Genomic DNA, 20,028 nt, shown 5'->3' with positions numbered 1-20,028 from the left:
CCCTGCAAGGGAGTACAAATTTAATTGGATTAGACTCTGAAGCAATTTATGTCCCAGGGATTTGTCACAAACAATAGCACAAATTGGCAATGGTGGAGCCCACAAGGAAAGAGACAGTGGAAGAGAGCCCTGTTAAGTCCCACTGTCATTGTACAGTGACTGTGTGCATGCCCAATACAGCATCTTCTGAAGAGCAGCATCAGAGCCTTCACACTGTGGAGGAAATACACTTCACTAAAATCGTTCAGCCCATCAATAAACCAACAGGTAGGGGCATTCACTTTCGAATGTCGCCTCTCTGTAAAGAGAGCTTTCCTACTATTCTTCCTTCCTAATTTTATATTCTGATAAACTTTGGCCTGCTGCTCAAAAGTAAACACATAAATAAACAAACAGGTAAACAATAATAAACTCTGGATGAAGAGGGAGGGGCTGGCCTCCAGGGTTGCTACAGTATATTATCAGGAGTATCTAATTTCAACAAAAATTATGTAACATTCAGAGAAACAGGAAAGTGGGACCCATACATAGGCTACAAAGTAAGCAATGGAAACTGCCTGTGAGGACAGATGTCACACTTGACTGACAGATTTCAAATTAGCCATATTCAAAGAACTAAAAGAAATCATGCTCAAAGAAATAAGAGGAGATGGTTACAATCTGTTATTATGCAGAGAGTATCAATAAAGAGATAGTAATTATAAAAAGAATCTAATGGAATTTTTGGAGTTAAAAAGTACAGTACCTGAAATAAAAAAACCCACTGGAGACGTTCGACAGTAGATTTGAACCGGTAGAAGAAAGAATTAGTGAGCTTGAAGACAGATCAACAGAGGTTATAAAATCCAAAGAAGAGGAAAAGAAGAAAAAGAGAAGACAAATGAACAGAGCCTTAAGAGAGGTCTGGAGTGAATATAATGATATGAGACAAGATAGGTTTTAAAACAAAAAATGTAACTAGAGATAAAGAGGGAAATTTTGTAATTATAAAAAGACCAACCTATCAGGAAGATATAGCAATAAACATACATACATCTATATCTATATCTATATCTATATCTATATCTATATCTATATCTATATCTATATCTATATCTATATCTATATCTATATATCTAGATCTATATCTATATATCTAGATCTATATCTATCTATCTATCTAACAACAGAGCCCTGAAATACACAAAGCAAAACTGATAAATAATGGGAGAGATAGACAACTTGACAATTATTGTTGCAGACTTCAGTACTTCACTTTCAATAGTGGCTAGACTAGGTAGAAGATCAATAGGAAATAGAAGGTTTGAACTCTATGCACCAACTAATCTAACAGTAACTATGTATATCTATAGATACACCCTGCCCAACAGTAGCAGAATATAACTTCTTCTCAAGTGCACATGGAGCGTTCTCCAGGATAGGCAATGTGTTAGATCATAAAACAAACCTCAATAAATTTAAAAGGACTAAAATATTTCAACGATCTCCAACTACAGTCAGATGAAATTAGAAATCAATAATTGAAAGACATTTGGGAAGTTCACACATATATGGAATCAACACATTCCTTAATAGCCAACAGGCCAAAGAGGAAATAATGAGAGAAACTGGAAAATATGTTGTGATGAATGAAAATGAAGACACAATATAATAAAACTTATGGGATACAGTTAAAGCAGTACCGAGAGGGAAATTTATAGCTAAAACACCTATATTATAAAGGAAGAATGCTCTCAAATCATTATAACTTAAACTTCTACCTTAAGACATTGAAGAAAAAAGAGGAGCACACCAAAACTAAAGCAAGCAAAAGAAATGAAATAATAAAGATTAGAGTAGAAATGAAACAGCAAATAGAAAAACTATAGAGAAAAATCAATAACCTAAAAGTTGGTTCCTTGAAAAGATCAACAGAATTGCCAAACTTTTTAGCTAGACTGTCCAAGAAAAAAAGAGAAATGTTTCAAATTACTAAAATCAAGAATGAGAGAGGAGGGCCACCTGGGTGGTTGAGTTGGTTAAGCGTCTGACTCTTGATTTGGCTCAGGTCATGATCTCCCGGTTTGTGAGATCAAGCCTTTCGTCAGGCTCTGCACTGACAGAGTGGAGCCTGCTTGGGATTCTCTCTCTCTCTCTGCCTTTCCTCCGCTTGCACACATGCATATATACTTTCTCTCTAAATAAATAAATTAAAAAAAAAGGAGAGAGGAGACATTGTTACTGATTTAATAGACATAAATATATGCAGAAGAAAATCATTTGAGAAAATCCAACACCCTTTCAGGATAAAAAGACTCAACAAAATAGGAATACAATGGAATTTCCTCAACTTGATAAAAGGAGCTATGAAAAACCCACAGCTAGCATAATACTTTCAATGGTGAAAGACTAAATGTCCTAAAATAAGAAAAATAGAAAAGAATATCTACTCTCACAACTTTTATTCTACTGGAATTTCAATCCAGGGCAACTGGGGAGGGGACAGGAAGGAAGGAATCCAGATTGGAAAGAAGGAAGTAAACCCTTCTCTATTCAGGGCAATATGACCCTGAATTCCTAATGAATCCACTAAAAACTGTGAGATGTAGTAAAGGAGTTCAGCAAGTTTGCAAGATATAGAATATACAGAAATCAATTGTATTTCTACTATTATACAGTTTAAATGAGTGAATTGTATGTGAATTATGTCTCAATAAAGTTGTTAAAAAATCTTTTGTATTTCTATACACTTGCAATGACCGTTCCAAAAATTAAGTTAAGAAAGCATTTCAATTCATGGTAGTATCAAAAAGAACAAAGTATTTAGGAATAGATTTAACAAAAGGAGTGCAAAATTAATATTGGAAAACTATAACACATCATTGAAAAAATCAAAGAAGATCTAAATAAACTGAAGACATCCCATGTTCATGAGTAGGAAGGTTTAATATTTTTTTAAACATTAAAAATTTTTTTTTCAACATTTATTCATTATTGAGAGACAGAGAGAGACAGAGCACGAGCATGGGAGGGGAAAAGAGAGGGGGAGACACAGAATCCAAAGCAGGCTCCAGGCTCTGAGCTGTCAGCACAGAGCCTGACGCCGGGCTCGAACCCACGAGCAGTGAGATCATGACCTGAGCCAAAGCTGGACCCTAACCAACTGAGCCACTCAGGTGCTCCTGAAGCTTTATATTTTTAAAATGACAACACGTGGGCACCTGGCTGGCTCAGTCAGTTGAGCATCTGACTTTGGCTCAGGTCACAACCTCATAGTTTATGGGTTCAAGCCCCATGTTGGGCTTTGTGCTGACAGAGCATAACCTGCTTGAGATTCCCTCCCTCTCTCTCTGCCCCTCCCCCACTTATGCTCTCTCTTTTTCTCTCAAAAATAAATAAACATTAAAAAAACTTTTTTTTTTTTTTTTTTAATAACACTCTCCAAATTGACCTACAGATTCAATGCAGTCTTTATCAAAGTCCAAGCGAGCTTCTGGATGGAAGTGGAGAAGCTGATCCTAATATTCATATGGAAATTTAAGCGACCAAGAATAGCTAAAACAGGGGTGCCTGGGTGGCTCAGTTGGTTAAGCGTCTGACTCTTGATTTCAGTTCAGGTCATGATCCCAGGGTTCATGGGATCAAGCTCCAAGACTTGGGCTTCATGGTGACAGGGAGCTTGGAGCCTGCTTGGGATTTTCTCCCTTCCTCTCTCTCTGCCCTTCCCCCTCTCATGCTCCCACTCTCTCTCTCTCTCTCAAAATAAATGAATAAACTTAAAAAAAGTATTGCTGGGGCGCCTGGGTGGCTCAGTCGGTTAAGCGTCCGACTTCAGCTCAGGTCACGATCTCACGGTCTGTGAGTTCGAGCCCCGCGTCGGGCTCTGGGCTGATGGCTCAGAGCCTGGAGCCTGTTTCCGATTCTGTGTCTCCCTCTCTCTCTGCTCCTCACCCATTCATGCTCTGTCTCTCTCTGTCCCAAAAATAAATAAACGTTAAAAAAAAAAATAAAAAAAAAAAGTATTGCTAAAACAGTCTTGAAAAAGAATAATAAAGTTGGAGGACTCATGATTCTTTTCTTTTTTTTTAAGTTTATTTATTTATTTTGTAAGAGAGAGAGAGGTAGAGAAAGAGGGAGAATCTCAAGCAGGCTCTGCACTGTCCGTGCAGAGCCCATTTGGGGCTTGAACTCAAGAAACTGAGATCACGACCCAAGCTAAAATTAAGAGTTGGACACTCAATCAACTAAGCCACCCAGGCACCCCAGAGGACTCATGATTCTTAATTTCAAAACTTCCTACAAAGCTACACTAATCAAAACAGCATGGGAACCGGCATAAGAATAGGCATATAGATCAGTGGAGTAGAACTGAGAGTCTCAAAATAAACCCATATGTTTATGGTCAATTGATTTTTGACAAGGATGCTAAGATTATTTAATAGAAAACAGTTTCTACAACAAATGGTGCTGAGACAATTGGATATCCACACACAAATGAATGAAGTTGGACACTTTCCTCACACCATATACAAGAACGAACTCAAAATGGATAAGAGCTAAAACCATAAAATCCTTAGGGCGCCTGGATGGCGCAGTCAGTTAAGCGGCTGACTTTGGCTCAGGTCATGATCTTACGGTTTGTCGGTTCAAGCCCTGCTTCGGGCTCTGTGCTGACAGCTCAGAGCCTGAGCCTGCTTCAGATTCTGTGTCTCCCTCTCTGCCTCTCCCTGAATCCTGTTCTCTATCTCTCTCTCAAAAATAAATATTAAATAAATAAATAAAACCATAAAATCTTTTGAAGAAAACATAGAGGTAAATGTTCATGACCTTGGATTTGGAAATGGAGTTTTAGATATGACACCAAAAGCATCAACAACAAAAGAAAAAATAAATTTCTTAGCTCAGGCTGCTATAACAAAATATAGCCTGGGTGGTTTAAACAATGGAAATTTCTCACTTTTGGAGGCTGAAAGTCTGAGATCAGAGTGTCCGTGTTTCTGGTGAGGGGTCTATTTCTGGCTGCAGATGGCTGCATTCTCATGCATGTCCTTAGCAGCGTTATTCACAATAGTTAAAAGGTGGAAACAATCCAAATATCTATCAAGTAATAAATGGATAAATAAAATGTGGTGTATCCATACAATGGGATATTATTCAGCCATAAAAAAAAATGAAATACTCACGAACCATGAAAACATTATGTTAAGTGAAAGAAGCCAGTCATATAAGACCATAGTTTTAGGATTCCATTTACATGAAATGTCCAGACAAGTCTCTTGAGACAGAAAGTAGACTAGTGATCTCCAAGGACTAAAGACAGTAGAGGAATTGCAGGATGGTGGCCAAGGTTTCTTCTGGGTGTGATAAAGATGTTCCCAAATTAATTGCGATGGTTGCACAAGTCCATGAATAGACTAAAAGTCATTGAACTGTATGCTTTAAATCGGTGATGTGAAATAATAAAAACAATTATATATGTATATTAGTCTCTGCCCCTGGTCCCTGGCACAGGAACCTAATACCCTTATAATTTTCTAAGTTATCAGAGCACTAGGAACATCTTTTGTTCCAAGATTTGGTCTTTGAGGGATGCCTGGGTGACTCAGACGGTTGGGCGTCTGGCTCTTGCTTTTGGCTCAGGTCATGATCTCACAGTGTGAGTTCAAGCCCCGAGTTGGGCTCTGTGTTGACAGTATGGAGCCTGCTTGGAATTCTCCCTGTCTGTCTGTCCCTTCCCCACTCATGTTGTCTCTCTCTCAAATAAATAAATTAATTAAAAAAAAAAAAAAGATTTTCTCTTTGACCCTGATTCTTGACAAAATTTCCTGGGTGATAACAATGTCTTTTGTTCTAATGAGGTGACACTTGGTGGGTTCCTGGATGGGGGGCAGGGGGGCTGGTCATGGCTTGAAAGACCAAGCCATGATTAGAAGCTTGGAATTTTTAGCCCCACTGCCCATTCTCCAGAATGGGAAGAAGGGCTAGAAATGAAATCATGATGAAGCGTCCATAAATATCCTAATAGTATGGAGTTCCCAGAGCTTCTAGGTTGGTACATGCCTCTACATGTGGGGAGGGTGGCATACCCCAACTCTACAGGGACAGAAGCTCCCAAACTTGGGGGACTGCTGGACCTCGCCCAACATAGCTCTTAATTTGGCTGTTCATCTGTATCCTTTATCATATCCTTTATTTCATTTTTTTTTTCAACGTTTATTTATTTTTGGGACAGAGAGAGACAGAGCATGAACGGGGGAGGGGCAGAGAGAGGGAGACACAGAATCGGAAACAGGCTCCAGGCTCTGAGCCATCAGCCCAGAGCCCGACGCGGGGCTCAAACTCATGGACCGCGAGATCGTGACCTGGCTGAAGTCGGACGCTTAACCGACTGCGCCACCCAGGCGCCCCCTTTATTTCATTTTTTAAAAGTTTATTTATTCATTTTGAGAGAGAGAGAGTGTGGGTGCGTGTGTGTGTGTGAATGTGGTAGGGGCAGAGGGAGAGGGAGAGAGAATCCCAAGCATGTTCCGAACCCACAACCGTAAGATTACCACCTGAGCCAATATCAAGAGTTGGACGCTTAACCGACAGAGCCACCCAGGCACCCCATCATATCCTTTATTTTATTATAAACTGGTAAACTTAAGTGTTTCCCTGAGTTCTATGGGTTGTTCTAGCAAATGATAGAATCCAAGAGTGGGTGGGCAGGTCATGGGAACCTCTCATTTGTGGCCAAGTAGAACAGAGGTTGTGGGTAACCTGGGACCTACGACTTGCGATTGATGTTGAACTGAGACAGGGGTAATCTTTCTTTTCTTTCTTTCTTTTTTTTTTTTTATGAATAGACAGCATGTTTATTTCATTCTGTACATCCACCCTGTCTTTGTTTTAACAAATAAAACCACTATTGGTATTCCAAAACGTTACTGAGAGCAATAAAGAATTCCAGCTCCCACTTCTTGAATATCTGCTGCCATCTCAATGTATCACACAGATAAAAGGCTGATGCAAACCGAGCGTGGAGTTAGGCATGCACGAGGTGACTGTGAATTTCAGAGCAAGCTTTCGATTTTGATCTACAGGTTTTCTTTTTCTTTTTTTTTTTTTTTTAAATTTTTTCAACGTTTTTATTTATTTGTGGGACAGAGAGAGACAGAGCATGAACGGGGGAGGGTCAGAGAGAGAGGGAGACACAGAATCGGAAACAGGCTCCAGGCTCTGAGCCATCAGCCCAGAGCCTGATGCGGGGCTCGAACTCACGGACCGCGAGATCGTGACCTGGCTGAAGTCGGACGCTTAACCGACTGCGCCACCCAGGCGCCCCTGATCTACAGGTTTTCAATTCTTTGTCTCCTTGTTGGCGACCCTTCTGCAAATGACGGGAGTTGGTATCCTCATCCATTTCAAAGGTATTCCAGTCTGGACTCCCGAAAGGCAGCCTGCCCACTGGCTGCGGTTATTTCCTCAAAGTACAGATCCAGGTGTCATTGAAAGCTGAGCTGCAGCGCATCCTGAGGAGAGTTTTCCAGTTTTCCTTCCTGGTATTTGCCATTTAGCTTACTGCGTAGTCAGTGCTAAATGTTTCGCCATCATCCGCTTTAAGTAAAGCATAAGCCAGCACGGCGCTCCGGAAGATTACCGCTCCGCAGTGCTGGAAGGCTCCTTCCCAGTGTTGGTGTTTATATCAACCTACTTTATATTAAGAGTAACTGACCTAACAGGTGACGGTGAAGACATGGTGTATGTACCTGTGGCCGACTCAATATCAGGATTCTACATGTAGTATTTTCTAGGCCTTCAATTTGACATCGAGCCTGTAATTTGGTAGAAAGGATTTTTCATTTCCTTAACTCTCAAGGCATCGCTGAAAGGTAAGGCTGCTACCTGCGAAGGCAGTCTTCTTTTTTTTTTTTTTTTTTTTTTTTTTACTGCTGGTGAAAACCCAGCTGTGTTGAGGGCGTCACTGGCACGGGTTAATATGTGATCTCGACATTGTAATGCTCATATGAGAACACCTTGTTCTATATCAACAAACCTATTCACTACTTCCTCCATACACCTGTTCACACTAGAGGCAGGGGTAATTTTTTTTTTCCCTTAATGAACCACATTTATTAAAAATGACTAAGACTGTACATAAAAATCCAAGATCTCTAAAAAGCCTACGGGAGCTGTGGCATCGGATTTTAGTTTCTTGACATTACTGAGTTGGGGTGGGGGGGACGGCAAGAGGGCGAAATCGTTTTCCTTAAACACGTTTCAAGTTAGTACAGGGTAGCTGAATACATTCTTAACTATCTAAGAAGCAAACAGAATATTCCCAAACATCAGGAATGATGAGAGAACCAATCCCCCTGCCCCTGCAACTGTTATCAGGTGATCTGGAAATTCTTTACAAAGCCAAAGCACCAATCGTGCATAATCTCAGACACGTATGTAGACTATTTGTACAATATATCCCACGTCATCCTATGGTGTATCCAACCACACACAAAACTATACACGGTAAAATTCTCTCTTTTTTTCTTTTTTGGCGACTCCCTGGCGCCTGTCCTCTCCTGAGCCCTACTGGCCACCCCGGCACGCAGCAGAGGCCTGGCAGGTGAGGCAATCCTGAACTAGGGGCAAACGCGGCTTGTGTCCAAAGCCTAGGAAGAATCCAAGTCAGGTAAAACCAGCACCTTCAGGGAAGTTTCTCCTAGGCGTAGCATCTTTTGTCCCCTGCAGAAAGTAACAGCAAAAAGTCCCCTGTTGAAGCTTAAGGGAGGCAGGGGTAATCTTGTGGGACCGAGTTTTTACCTGTGGGGCCTGGTTAGTGTCAGAAATGAACTCCATGGTAGGACCCCCAGCTGATGTTACTGAGAATTGCTTGGTGGGAAGATCCCCAAACATCTTGTGTCAGAAGTATTGTGAGTTCGGTAGTGGTGTAAGGGTGAAGGGGAAACACACTGGAATGAAAGCGTGGTGGGTTTTGGTTTTTTTTTCCTACTTCGGTGAATTGCAGGGTGTGTGAATTATATCTCAGTAAAGCTGTTACAAATAACCTTGTTATAATTGCTCCTACTTAGAGATATGAAAGTAGGGAGGGCAATCATGAATGTGTCCAACTGGCCCTTTCATATGTATTATAGACCCGCACCCCTGGACTCCCTTCCTCCACCAAATTTTACTTGGTCTATTTCAGCAACTAACCACCCTTAAGTTACCTCATGGTACTGCTGTCTGCCAGCCAACCGTTTCAGTTGAGCCGCGTTGCCATCTAAATATGGCAATGTTTGTGTAATCACTTGAACGTCTCGTTGCATATTTGCCCTTGTTTATCAAAGGAGAATGGAAAATGGAAAAATCAAGTGCTGATGTTAGTGATTTTGCATTTGAGACAAAGGAAGATACCATCTGGTAGGTCAAAAACAGTCAATTTGACGCTTGTTGAATTTAAGCAAGCCTGTCAACTGTATTCAATTTACTAAGGAAAACAGCACAATTTAAAACACGTGTACAAAATGCTGTACCTCCATTGCCCAAGTTCGTGGCTAACAGGTAGGGTGAAGTGGTAACAGCAAAATGTGGAGACCTTTACAATTATGTTCATTAGATATTAGAATATTATTTTGATATACTGTTTTGTTTTTCTGATAATTTACTTTTTCTTTTTTCTCAGTGGTCCCTCCCCCTGTTCCAAATAGACTTCTTGGCAGCCATGCCTCAGGGAAGGGTTGTTACAGCATAGTGAAGATACCAAAAGAAGTCAATCCCTGGCCTTTGAGGTTTAAAATATGTTTTAGAAACCCAAGGCAGAGATTAAACTTTTGTGATAAGAAGCTTTTGAACTTCAAAAGCCAGAACCATCAATAACCCAGGGCATAAACTGATGCCATAACCACAGGCATATAAGAATATATGATCAGTCAGAGCCAGTTTTTCCAGAGCTTTTCTTTTTCTCAAAGAGTAGATAAAAGTTCCCTGAGCTTGTAAGGAGAAGAAAGAGCAGATGGGAGTTTACAAGCTGGTGAGCGCCTAGGAAGGAATCCTGTGGCCCAGTCTCTAGAGCTGTATCTTTCGAGGTATAGGAGCCGTTGAGAAGAAACGGCCTTATGGCTGGACCAGGCTGAGAGAGCCCGAGGCAACTTTCCTTGAGAGGCAGAGAGTCATGGCAGAGTGGGTGGTGCCCCCTGAGAGGGAAGGAGTAACGGAGTTCAGAGAGGCCTTCTTTTTCAGACATGGAGTCATGACCACGATCATCATGGTCCGGCAGCTGGACACCAAACGGGAATAGGATGTCTTAGGAAATGCCAGCTCGGACTGACGTGACAGAGGACCAGGAGACATCCCAGTCTATTCCAACTGTCCTCACTGGCACTCTCCAACCCCTGAGAAAGGGAAGGAGTGTGTACATGGGTGAACGTTGCGGAGAGGGGTGCTCGTAAACTGATCAGCATTGCCCAGATTTGACAGACAGGATGTGTTCACCATCGGGCAGATGAGTAGCTCCAAAGACAACTTGCCAAGGGGGGGGGGGGGGAAATAAAAAAGTCACGCTTCTTGTACAGGTGAGTTCGGGGCCTTACATAAGCACCTATTATAACCGGGCTGAGAATCGGCACCAGCCAGCCTCACAGAGGGAACTTCACAGTCCCAGCCAGCTGTTTGCAACGATTTAGTGTGTTACAGGCTTCTTTTTCAAGGGGGAGACCAGCAGTGTTTAAATCCTCTCTTTACAAATTATTCAAGAGCATTGAAAAGACATTCGACAGTTACACAAGGTCCTGCTCTATCATTTGCATAATTACTACTAGCATATCTTTGTATCCAACATCAAAGTTAAATTTTCTCCTTACCGAATATCGTTTTAGGTCAACTGGATTGAACAAGGACTTTTGAGTTGCAGAGTTACACCAGAAAATTGAATTTGATTGTCAGCATTTAAATATAATCTATTTTCGATACTTTAAATATTCATATATACAGTGCATAACATTCAGACATAAAATCAAATTAAGCAATTATATCATACTTGAGACTTTATAATTCTTTGTTGCTCTCTGAGTTGTATCCCTTCCCCTCTTCCTTTCCTTCCAAACAAATAAAACATGTTAAGTATAAAGTTCAAATTTCAGGCATTCCACTTTCCAAAACACGTTCCAGGAAAGCCTTTCCAGGAAAGGCAAAGATTGGCTGAATGGGGAAATAACTTTCCTATTCACTCCCCAACCCAGCATATCTAAATAAAAAAAGGTCAAGCGACTGAATGAATCTTCCAATAGTTTATCTATCTGTATCGTGGATTTGGCCCATCCAATTGCAATATGAATTAGAAATGGCTGGGGCGCCTGGGTGGCTCAGTCGGTTGAGCGTCCGACTTCAGCTCAGGTCATGATCTCACAGCTTGTGAGTTCGAGCCCTGCGTCGGGCTCTGTGCTGACAGCTCAGAGCCTGGAGCCTGCTTTGGATTCTGTGTCTCCCTCTCTCTCTGTCCCAACCCACTCGCATTCTGTCTCTGTCTCTCTCAAAAATAAATAAACATTAAAAAAAAAGAAAAAGAAATGGAAAAATTCACTGGAGTCAGTTCATTTACTACCTTGAGCCAAAGGCATGGAAAAGTGGAAATAGGGGTGGATCTTGAGTGTACATATCAGGTTTTGGTTTCAGCTCTTTGTCATTTTATGTATTCGTCTTTGTACTTATATATATTTTAAAATATTTAAAATTGAATTCAAACTGTGTATTTTTTAAATGTTACTAAATTGTAAAATACATCATGCATGCAAATGTGTTGTAAAACCTATACCGTTTGAAGAATATCGCTAAAATAAACACTCGTGTGTGTACCATCTACCTTAGAAATAGACTGTTACAAGTATCTTTAAGATGCTTACGAATCATCTGGGGATCATGTTGAAATGCAGATTCAGATTCTGTACATGTGGGGAAGAGCCTGAGAGTTTGCATTCGTAACCAGCTCCCAGACAAGGCCGGTATCGGGGGTGCACAGATCGCACGCTGAGTAGCGTGATCCAGGAAGGCTCCCATGAGTCTCTCCCTAATATCACCCCTGTTTACCCCCCTACGAGAAGCACTGTCTCAAATCTTCTGTCAATCACTCTTTGCTTTATTTTAAATAGTTTTACCATCTGTGAATGCATTTCTAAACATTATAATTGTTTAGTTTTGCCTGTTTTAAAATTTTATACAAATGGAAAAATACTGTGTGCATCCTTCTGTTACTTCTTTCTGTCTTGATTTCACTCAAGCTTATGTTTTTTTTTTTTTTAATTTTTTTTTGACGTTTATTTATTTTTGAGACAGAGAGAGACAGAGCATGAACAGGGGAGGGGCAGAGAGAGAGGGAGACACAGAATCTGAGAGGGGCTCCAGGCTCTGAGCTGTCAGCACAGAGCCCGACGCTCTGTCTGAGCACAGGGCTTGGACTCACAGACCGTGAGATCATGACCTGAGCCGAAGTCGGACGCCCAACCGACTAAGCCACCCAGGCTCCCCTCAAGCTTATGTTTTAGAGACACATTCATGTTGGTGCACGGACCTGTACTTCACTGATTTCTGTCGAACGATTGTGCCCTATTTTATTCAGCCCTTTCTCCTGTCACAGACATATGTGTTACTTCTGCTTTTTTGGTATGACAAACAATGTTGCTATAAGCATATTTCATAATGCAAGAGTGAAGGTATTTCTCTAGATTACATGCCTACTCATAAAACCACGGGTTCAACTTTTATTTAGTTATATTTTTTTAATGTGTATTTATTTTTTATATTAATTTTATTTATTTTATTTCAGAGGATTTGAAGTGGGCTCTGTGCTGACAGCAGAGACCCCCATGTGGGGCTCGAACTTACATACCATGAGATCATGACCTGAGCTGAAGTTGCTTGCTTGGCTGGCTGAGCCACCCAGGTGCCCCTGGGTTCAACTTTTAAATTTGATGTCTAATTGTTGTCAAAGTGGTTGGTACAATTTACACACAACCATGACTGACACTTAGATTGTCTGATTTTTAATTTTTACTGTTTTGGAGGCTATAAAAGTGTATCTTGGATTTTAATTTTCATCTTCTTAATTGCCAGTGAAGCTTTCAAATGTTTATGGGCCAACCAAATCCAGCATGTCTTATTAGCTGTGATAACTTGGATGCGTTGCTTTTCTTCTTTTCTTTTCTTCAGCAGTAAAAAGAAGAGAATGACATACACCACCCAAGATGCTGCCCTTTGGGGGAAGGACCTACTATGGTAAAATGGCATTTACTTAGCTTCCTTTTAGATGGCATTTTGACCAGTACTGCTTTTAGGTCTAGGGCACTGGGGGATGCATCTCCAAAAGATGCAGCAATCAATACAGAGATGATGGGTTCAGAGAAGCAGCCTGGGGCAAGGAGAGGGCTGTATCAGTTTGTTTAAAAAAAGAAACAAAACAAAAACACCTAACATTCATTGTTCTGTTGGAGGTCACTCCAATAGCTGTAGGTAAATTTCAGTGGCTTAACCAAATAGAGCACATATCTTATTCCTGTGTTAAACCAGTTAGGGGGCAGCTTTTCTCCACTAATTTAGGAGACCAGGCTCCTTCCCTGTGGCTCCACTATTCCCTAGGGTCATGCGGCCCCCCTCCCTTGCAGTTGGCAGCAGAGAAAATAGAGAGCCAAGAGGTCCTAACACCCACCCACTTCTTAAAAGTCTATGCCTTGAAATGAAATCTCTCTTCTGATCACATTTCTTTGGTGAGACCGACCGAGTCACAGGACTGCATCCAGATGCAAGGAGTCCACAGAAATGTAATCCTGGGTTGGGTCGCCACCTGCCAGCTTCAACAAGGCATTATGGAAGGGAAGCAAGCCATAGTCATATACTGCGTTAGCCCATAATAACTCTCCACACCGTTAAGACAAACTCAGGTGGCGTTGCCCTCTTATTGTACCACCCCCCTCAGGCAACATGATGCCCCTGTTCATGTTGATTCTCCTCTTACTGCTTATTTTATTTTATTTATTTTATTTTATTTTATTTTATTATTTTTTTTCTTACTGCTCATTTTAATGTAGATCACATACAATGCTGAAAAAGGATCAGGGATGTAGTTTTCTCACTTTTTTGGGTTTTGTCACGCTCTTTCCTCTGCCAAGGACCTTCTCCCAGACTAAACTGTGGGGCTCTGGGAGAATTGCATACTGTGTTCACTTTAGAATTTAGTGCTAGATCGAAGTATGGGAATCAGTGCTTCCCAAACCTTAATGTGCACACCAAGCACGTGGGGGTCTTGTGCACCTGCAGATTCTGACTCAGTAGGTCCGAGGCAGGGCCAGATTCTGCGTTTCTCAAAAACTCTCGGGTGATGACAGTGCCACTGCTCCAAGGAGAACTTTCCTGTAGATGTCCATTCATTCATTTATTGAACAGATCTCTATTGAGTGCCTACAAGGTGTCAGGCATTGAGGATACAACAGTGAATGGGAGGAATAGGAAAACAATTAGCCACTTCTCAGATTGAAAGTCTATAAATATTTGTTTAAAGTCTATATACTTGTTTATTTAAAAAAAATCTTTTTAATGTTTATTTCTGAGACAGAGAGAGACAGGGCATTAGTGGGGGAGGGGCAGAGAGAGAGGGAGACACAGAATCCGAAGCAGGCTCCAGGCTCTGAGCTGTCAGCACAGAGCCCGACGCGGGGCTCAAACTCACAAACCGTGAGATCATGACCTGAGCTGAAGTCAGTCGCTCAACCAACTGAGCCACCCAGGCGCCCCTCTCTATACTTGTTTATATAGTGAATAAAAATTGTACAGCAGAGCCATATCAGAGGTGTGATGTGGTTTTGGAGTGGCAGTGGGGGTTCGGAGCTGATGGCCAAGAAGGAATTCTAGAGACGTCTTTGGTGCAAAAAGGTGATTTTACTAAAGCATGGGGGACAGGAGCCCTGGGCAGAAAGAGCTGCACTGGGGTTTGGAGGAGTGACTGGGTATATACTGTGGAGTTGGGGGAGGTAAAGGCAAAAGGGAGGCCTTCAGGAGGACTTTCATGTGCTAAAGAGGACTCTTAAGACACTGAAGGCTTAGCTATTGTCAAGCTAAGGTTGTTTTTCCCTCTAGCAAAACATTAACATGAATAGGAAGTTCCCGGAGGAATGTTATAGTCTGTATTTGCCACAAGTATTGGTCAATGGGCTGCAGGTTATAAAAGAAATTAATTTTATTGACCTTTCGTTCTTGCCTCTGTTCCCCACATCATTATGGAGAGGAGGGTGATGTTAGGGCTCTAGGAAACTGAGTCTGTAGGTTTCTGGAGATTGCCTTTTTTCTTGTAAATTATTAAAAGTTACAAACTGATGGAGACCTGTCCTGCATGACTGTGATTTTTATCAGTTACCTTTTGTTTTTCTCCTTCCTTTGTTCTTGGGCAGCCAGCAGTGCCTGAGGAATGTCACACATACCCCACCTGGGGGTTGGGGGCCTGTTGCCTTCAACTTACCTTTGGCTCCCTCATCAGGCGCATTTAACTTTTGTATTTTGTCCCTGACTTTTTTTTTTTTTAATTTTCTTTTTTAACGTTTATTTATTTTTGAGACAGAGAGAGACAGAGCATGAACGGGGCAGGGGCAGAGAAAGAGGGAGACACAGAATCGGAGGCAGGCTCCAGGCTCTGAGCCATCAGCCCAGAGCCTGATGCGGGGCTTGAACTCACGGACCGAGAGATCGTGACCTGAGCCGAAGTCGGACGCCTAACCGACTGAGCCACCCAGGTGCCCCTGTCCCTGACTTTAATGGTCTCAAAATGCTTTCCTTTTTTCTGGCTTCTTATTCTCTCTTCAGGAGTTCTTATGTTTATACGTGTACCTGTTATGCCCAGAATTCGTGATCCCCAAAGACCACTAGGGAGCCGAGTCCGATGCAAAAGCAAAGAGCCTTTATTCGAGCTAGCTCGAGCTCAATCCCCTACCTGCACCGACGCAGCAGTGAGATACCAGGGGGAGAGAGCGAGTTTCAAAAGGACAAAGGTTTTATTGGGGCCTAGGGGCAGTTGGTGAGGTAATGGCTATGGCCTCAGCCGATTGGCTGGGGAAGGGTCCTGGGGAAGGGTCGAGTCCTGTTAGGCAGGTGAGGGGGGGGTTACTCAAGGGGAGGAGGTGTGGTCAAGGTGAAGGACACAGAACAAGATGGAGTCGGCTGGCGTAGGCCCGCCCTTTCATACCTACTCTTGGGTGATACGTTACATCCTTTAAACTTATATAAGATCACTCTTAGGAAATACCACTATGTTCTGTATAATTTAGTTTTAGAAGTCAAGGTAATTGTGACCTCCAGCTTCGGGCAACGGTCAACTAGCTGATCTCAGAGTCACTTTTACTGCTTGTGGGAGCATCATGCAACCCAGGTGTGTGATTCAAAGAATACTCAACAGGGATAGTTCAGATCAGGCAAGGGATAGTCTAAAATTTTCATCCGAAGAAACAGTCCACCTCAATTACGTAGAAACATGAGTTAACCAGCACCTTATTTCTGATTTATTCTAGTATGCTTTAGAATCCCTTATAGAAGATGGTTCTACCCAACTGCCCAATTGGCCAGTGACAGAGACAAAACTATGTATTTACTAAATCTCGTTTAGTTTTCCTCTCTCTGGGTAAATAGAGAGACTACATTTCCTGGTCTCCTTTGCAATTATTTTAAACTCAAAGACTGGTTTCGGGCTAATGGCATGTGGGCTGAAGTGACGTGAGCCAGCTTCAGGCCAGGTAATTAAAAACACTCCACAAGACTTTCTTGATTATTTCCTCTACCGTTAAGATCTTGGGGGGCACAGGTTGAGATGGTAGTGTGGTAAGATGACAGGGGCTCAGATATGATGGCTGGATAAAAGTGGCCCTGGAGAGTCACCTGATCTGTCTCATCTTTAGCACCGGGGAAAGCCTTTGTGATATTAACCCACCGACATGATGGGATTTATTTTTCACTGTTCTATTAATCCAGGTCGGGCCTACACAGTGTGTTACACCTAATTGCCTCATAAATATTTTTCCAGATGAATGAATTAGACTCATTTTCACCAGGTCCCTTCGCCATGATGTTCCAGCCCTGACCTCTGTTGTAGGCATGTACTGAAAACTTAGTTATGTTAATGGACTGTGGAGCATAGGAGGAATTTCGTAAATATTGGCTTAATGAAAGAAGACAGAAGTGAGAGATTTTCACACTCAGTTTCCCGGAAAGGATTTAATTATTTCTTTTTTAGCATAAAGTATCAGAAGCAAACAGGGTCATTAAAAACGTTTTGGAGGGGTGCCTGGGTAGCTCAGTCGGTTAAGTGTCTGACTCTTGGTTTTGGCTCAGGTCATGATCTTGTGGTTCGTGAGTTCAAGCCCTGCGTTGGGCTCTGTGCTGACAGCATGGATCCTACTTGGGATTTTCTCTGTCTCTCTCTCTGACCCTCCCCTGCTCATGCACACTCTTTCTGTCAAAAATAAATAAACAGTAACGAAAACTGCGATTCTCTGTAGAAAGAATGATATTTGCTATTTCTTCCCTCCTTCTTCCACCTCCTTCTTCCAGGGCTGCTCTCCATTAGGTCAATCCATAATGTGATTCGGAACATGCTCCACCTTCCTTGTGGTAGAGTTCCCTCCCTGAGGAATGTGGGGAGGAAAGGACCTCAAGATAAGGCAACCTAGCGATGTGCATATGTGACCTTCCTCCCAACTCTGTATGTCCTCACGTGACACCTCTCACGACCCTGTAACATGAGACTACCTGATCAGACTGTATGTCTATACGTTACCCATATATGGGAGACAAAGAAGTAGAAAATGCTTCAAAGGCTACAGCACGTGACATTCAGTTTTTTGGGTACAAACCCTCTGAGCCTGTGCGAGCACAAATAAAGTTGTTTCCTGGAAAGAAAAGCCTCAGTGTCACGACTCTCTGTGCGAGAATCTGGCTCCGTCCTCATTCCGGCAAATAACCTTGCAGGACTCGGCAGGGAAAGATACTGACCTGGAGTTTCCTCTCCAGTGCGTCCTTTACCTCCTTGTTGCGGAGGCTATAGATGAAGGGGTTGAGCATCGGAATTATGATGGTGTAGAACACGGACACTATTTGGCCATTGGTATCATTAGAGGATCCGTGAGGCTGGACGTAGGTGAAAACCACAGTGCCATAGAAAATGGCAATGGCCAAGAAGTGGGAGGCACAGGTGGAAAGGGCCTTCTCCCGTCCAGCTGCTGAGCGCATCCTCCCAATGGCCACCAGGACCAAGCTGTAGGAGGTGAGGATGACTGCAGCAGGCAGAAGGGTAACCAGAGCAGAGAAGATATAGAGGACCAGCCCTGCTGTGGCCGTGTTGCCACAAGCCAGGCGGAGAAGGGGTGGGATGTCACAGAAGTAGTGTGTTACCTGGTTGGGCCCACAGAAAGGCAGAGCAAAGACGTTCCCAGTCTGGATAGCAGAGTTGGCACCACCAAATGCGTAGGAAGCAGCTACCAGCTGGACGCAGGTCTCCTTAGTCATGACAGAACCATAATGGAGGGGTTGGCAGATGGCCACAAAGCGGTCATAGGCCATGGAGGCCAGCAGGAAGCTCTCAGCTGTCACGTGCACCACAAAGAAGGTCAGTTGGACCACACAGCCCTCGAAAGAGATGGTCTTATCGGAGGCCAGGAAGTTGACCAAGAGCTTGGGTGTGACCACAGATGAGTAACAAATATCTAGAAACGACAGGACACTGAGGAAGAAATACATGGGGCTATGGAGACGGGAGTCTGTGAAGATGAGTGCCATCATTCCCAGGTTGCCCAGCACTGTTATGGCATAAATGAGCAGGAAGGCTACAAACAGAAGCTCCTGGAGATCTGCATAACTGGAGAATCCCAACAAGATGAACTCGGTAACTGGAGTGCGGTTGCCATTTGCAAGGGCTAGTTCTCCAGGTGTCATCTGTGGAGGTGACAGTTGATAATCACTCGAACAGTATCACCTGAGCATGTCCACCACTGTGCACAGGACAATGAGGGACAACACCGAGCAGGCGTAAGGCTTCTTGCACAAGAAACTAATGGGAAGCCTCGTGCCCTCGTGGAAAGGACAAGTACTGTGAAGCCTGACAGACCCGAGTCCTAATTCTGATGATGGCACTAACTAGTTGTGTATCCTTGGACAAGCTGTATCGATGAGCTTTAGTTTTCTCGTTGTGAAACAAAGAAAACATGTGTACTTTTCAGGGTTGTCCTGTGGCCTCAGTGAAAAAATGAATGTATAATATCTGAATGTCTGGGACACAGGAGGTGATCAATAAATTGTGAGGCCTCTTCCGCAATTTCTAGTGCCCGTATCTACAAATATGCTTATGGCTATATTTGACAACTGTTTCATTTTGCGTTTAAAAAAATCGAGATAAAATTTACATACTATAAAACTCACCATTTTAAAGTGTATAAATCAGTGGTCAGTTAGGAGCATATGCACAGGGTTGCGTAACCATCCGCGCTATTTAATTGCAGAACGCTTTCGTCACCCAAAAAAGAAAACCCCATGGCCACCAGTAGTCACTCCCCGTTCTACCCTTCCCCCAGGCCCTAAAAATCTGCCTATTCTGGGCATTTCGTATAAATGCATTCCTCCTCTACGTGGCCTTTCGTGTCTGGCTTCTTTCACTGAATGTTTTCAAGGTTTATCCGTGTTGTAGCACGTATGGGTATTCATTCTGTCTTGCATCGAAACATCCTTCGGGGCATGCCCTCTGGGTAGTAACCACTGTGTCCTCTGAGAATCTATTGAACTGAACGTCACCTGGGAGACCATCAGCTTGGAAATGGTCTTTTAGTGCTTGCTTGACTGTCCTTCAAGATGCTTATCCGTAGAACAGGACACGCTCACAGTCCTTTCCTTCTTCCCCATACTTCCCTCTCTTTCCGCCCCTCGCCTACCACCTCTTTGGGGGATCTGGAATACGTTCTGAAAATTAGTCCTAGGAAAACCTCACTAACCCCTTCATTCATGTCAAATGGTCCCACGACAAGAAAGGAACGTGGTGTCTCCTTGAAGAAGACA

General features: G+C 42.7%; 1 protein-coding gene and 1 long non-coding RNA gene across 2 annotated transcripts; one reads left to right on the top strand and one right to left on the bottom strand.

Annotated features, from left to right (window-relative positions):
* Positions 1-7,309: 7,309 nt before the first annotated feature.
* Positions 7,310-11,090, top strand: LOC147576461 (uncharacterized). The gene is made up of 2 exons (XR_015240812.1): positions 7,310-8,581; positions 10,198-11,090. It is a non-coding gene; the product is annotated as an uncharacterized LOC147576461 (long non-coding RNA).
* A 6,838-nt stretch (positions 11,091-17,928) lies between these two features.
* On the bottom strand, positions 17,929-18,915 carry LOC112866162 (olfactory receptor 5J3-like). Its single transcript, XM_025929207.1, has one exon. It carries the CDS (start codon positions 18,913-18,915, stop codon positions 17,929-17,931), a length of 987 nt encoding a protein of 328 aa, XP_025784992.1.
* Between the last annotated feature and the right edge of the window lie 1,113 nt (positions 18,916-20,028).

Source organism: Puma concolor, chromosome D1, assembly GCF_028749965.1.
Source record: "Puma concolor isolate L17-30 chromosome D1, mPumCon1.1.hap2, whole genome shotgun sequence".
In the NCBI taxonomy this organism is placed as follows: Eukaryota; Metazoa; Chordata; class Mammalia; order Carnivora; family Felidae; genus Puma; species Puma concolor.
This window is presented reverse-complemented; position numbering and strand designations above follow the sequence as displayed.

Excerpts from the sequence above, each read along its gene's own strand:
- LOC112866162 (XM_025929207.1), bottom strand. The coding sequence starts at position 18,915 with ATGACACCTGGAGAACTAGCCCTTGCAAATGGCAACCGCACTCCAGTT.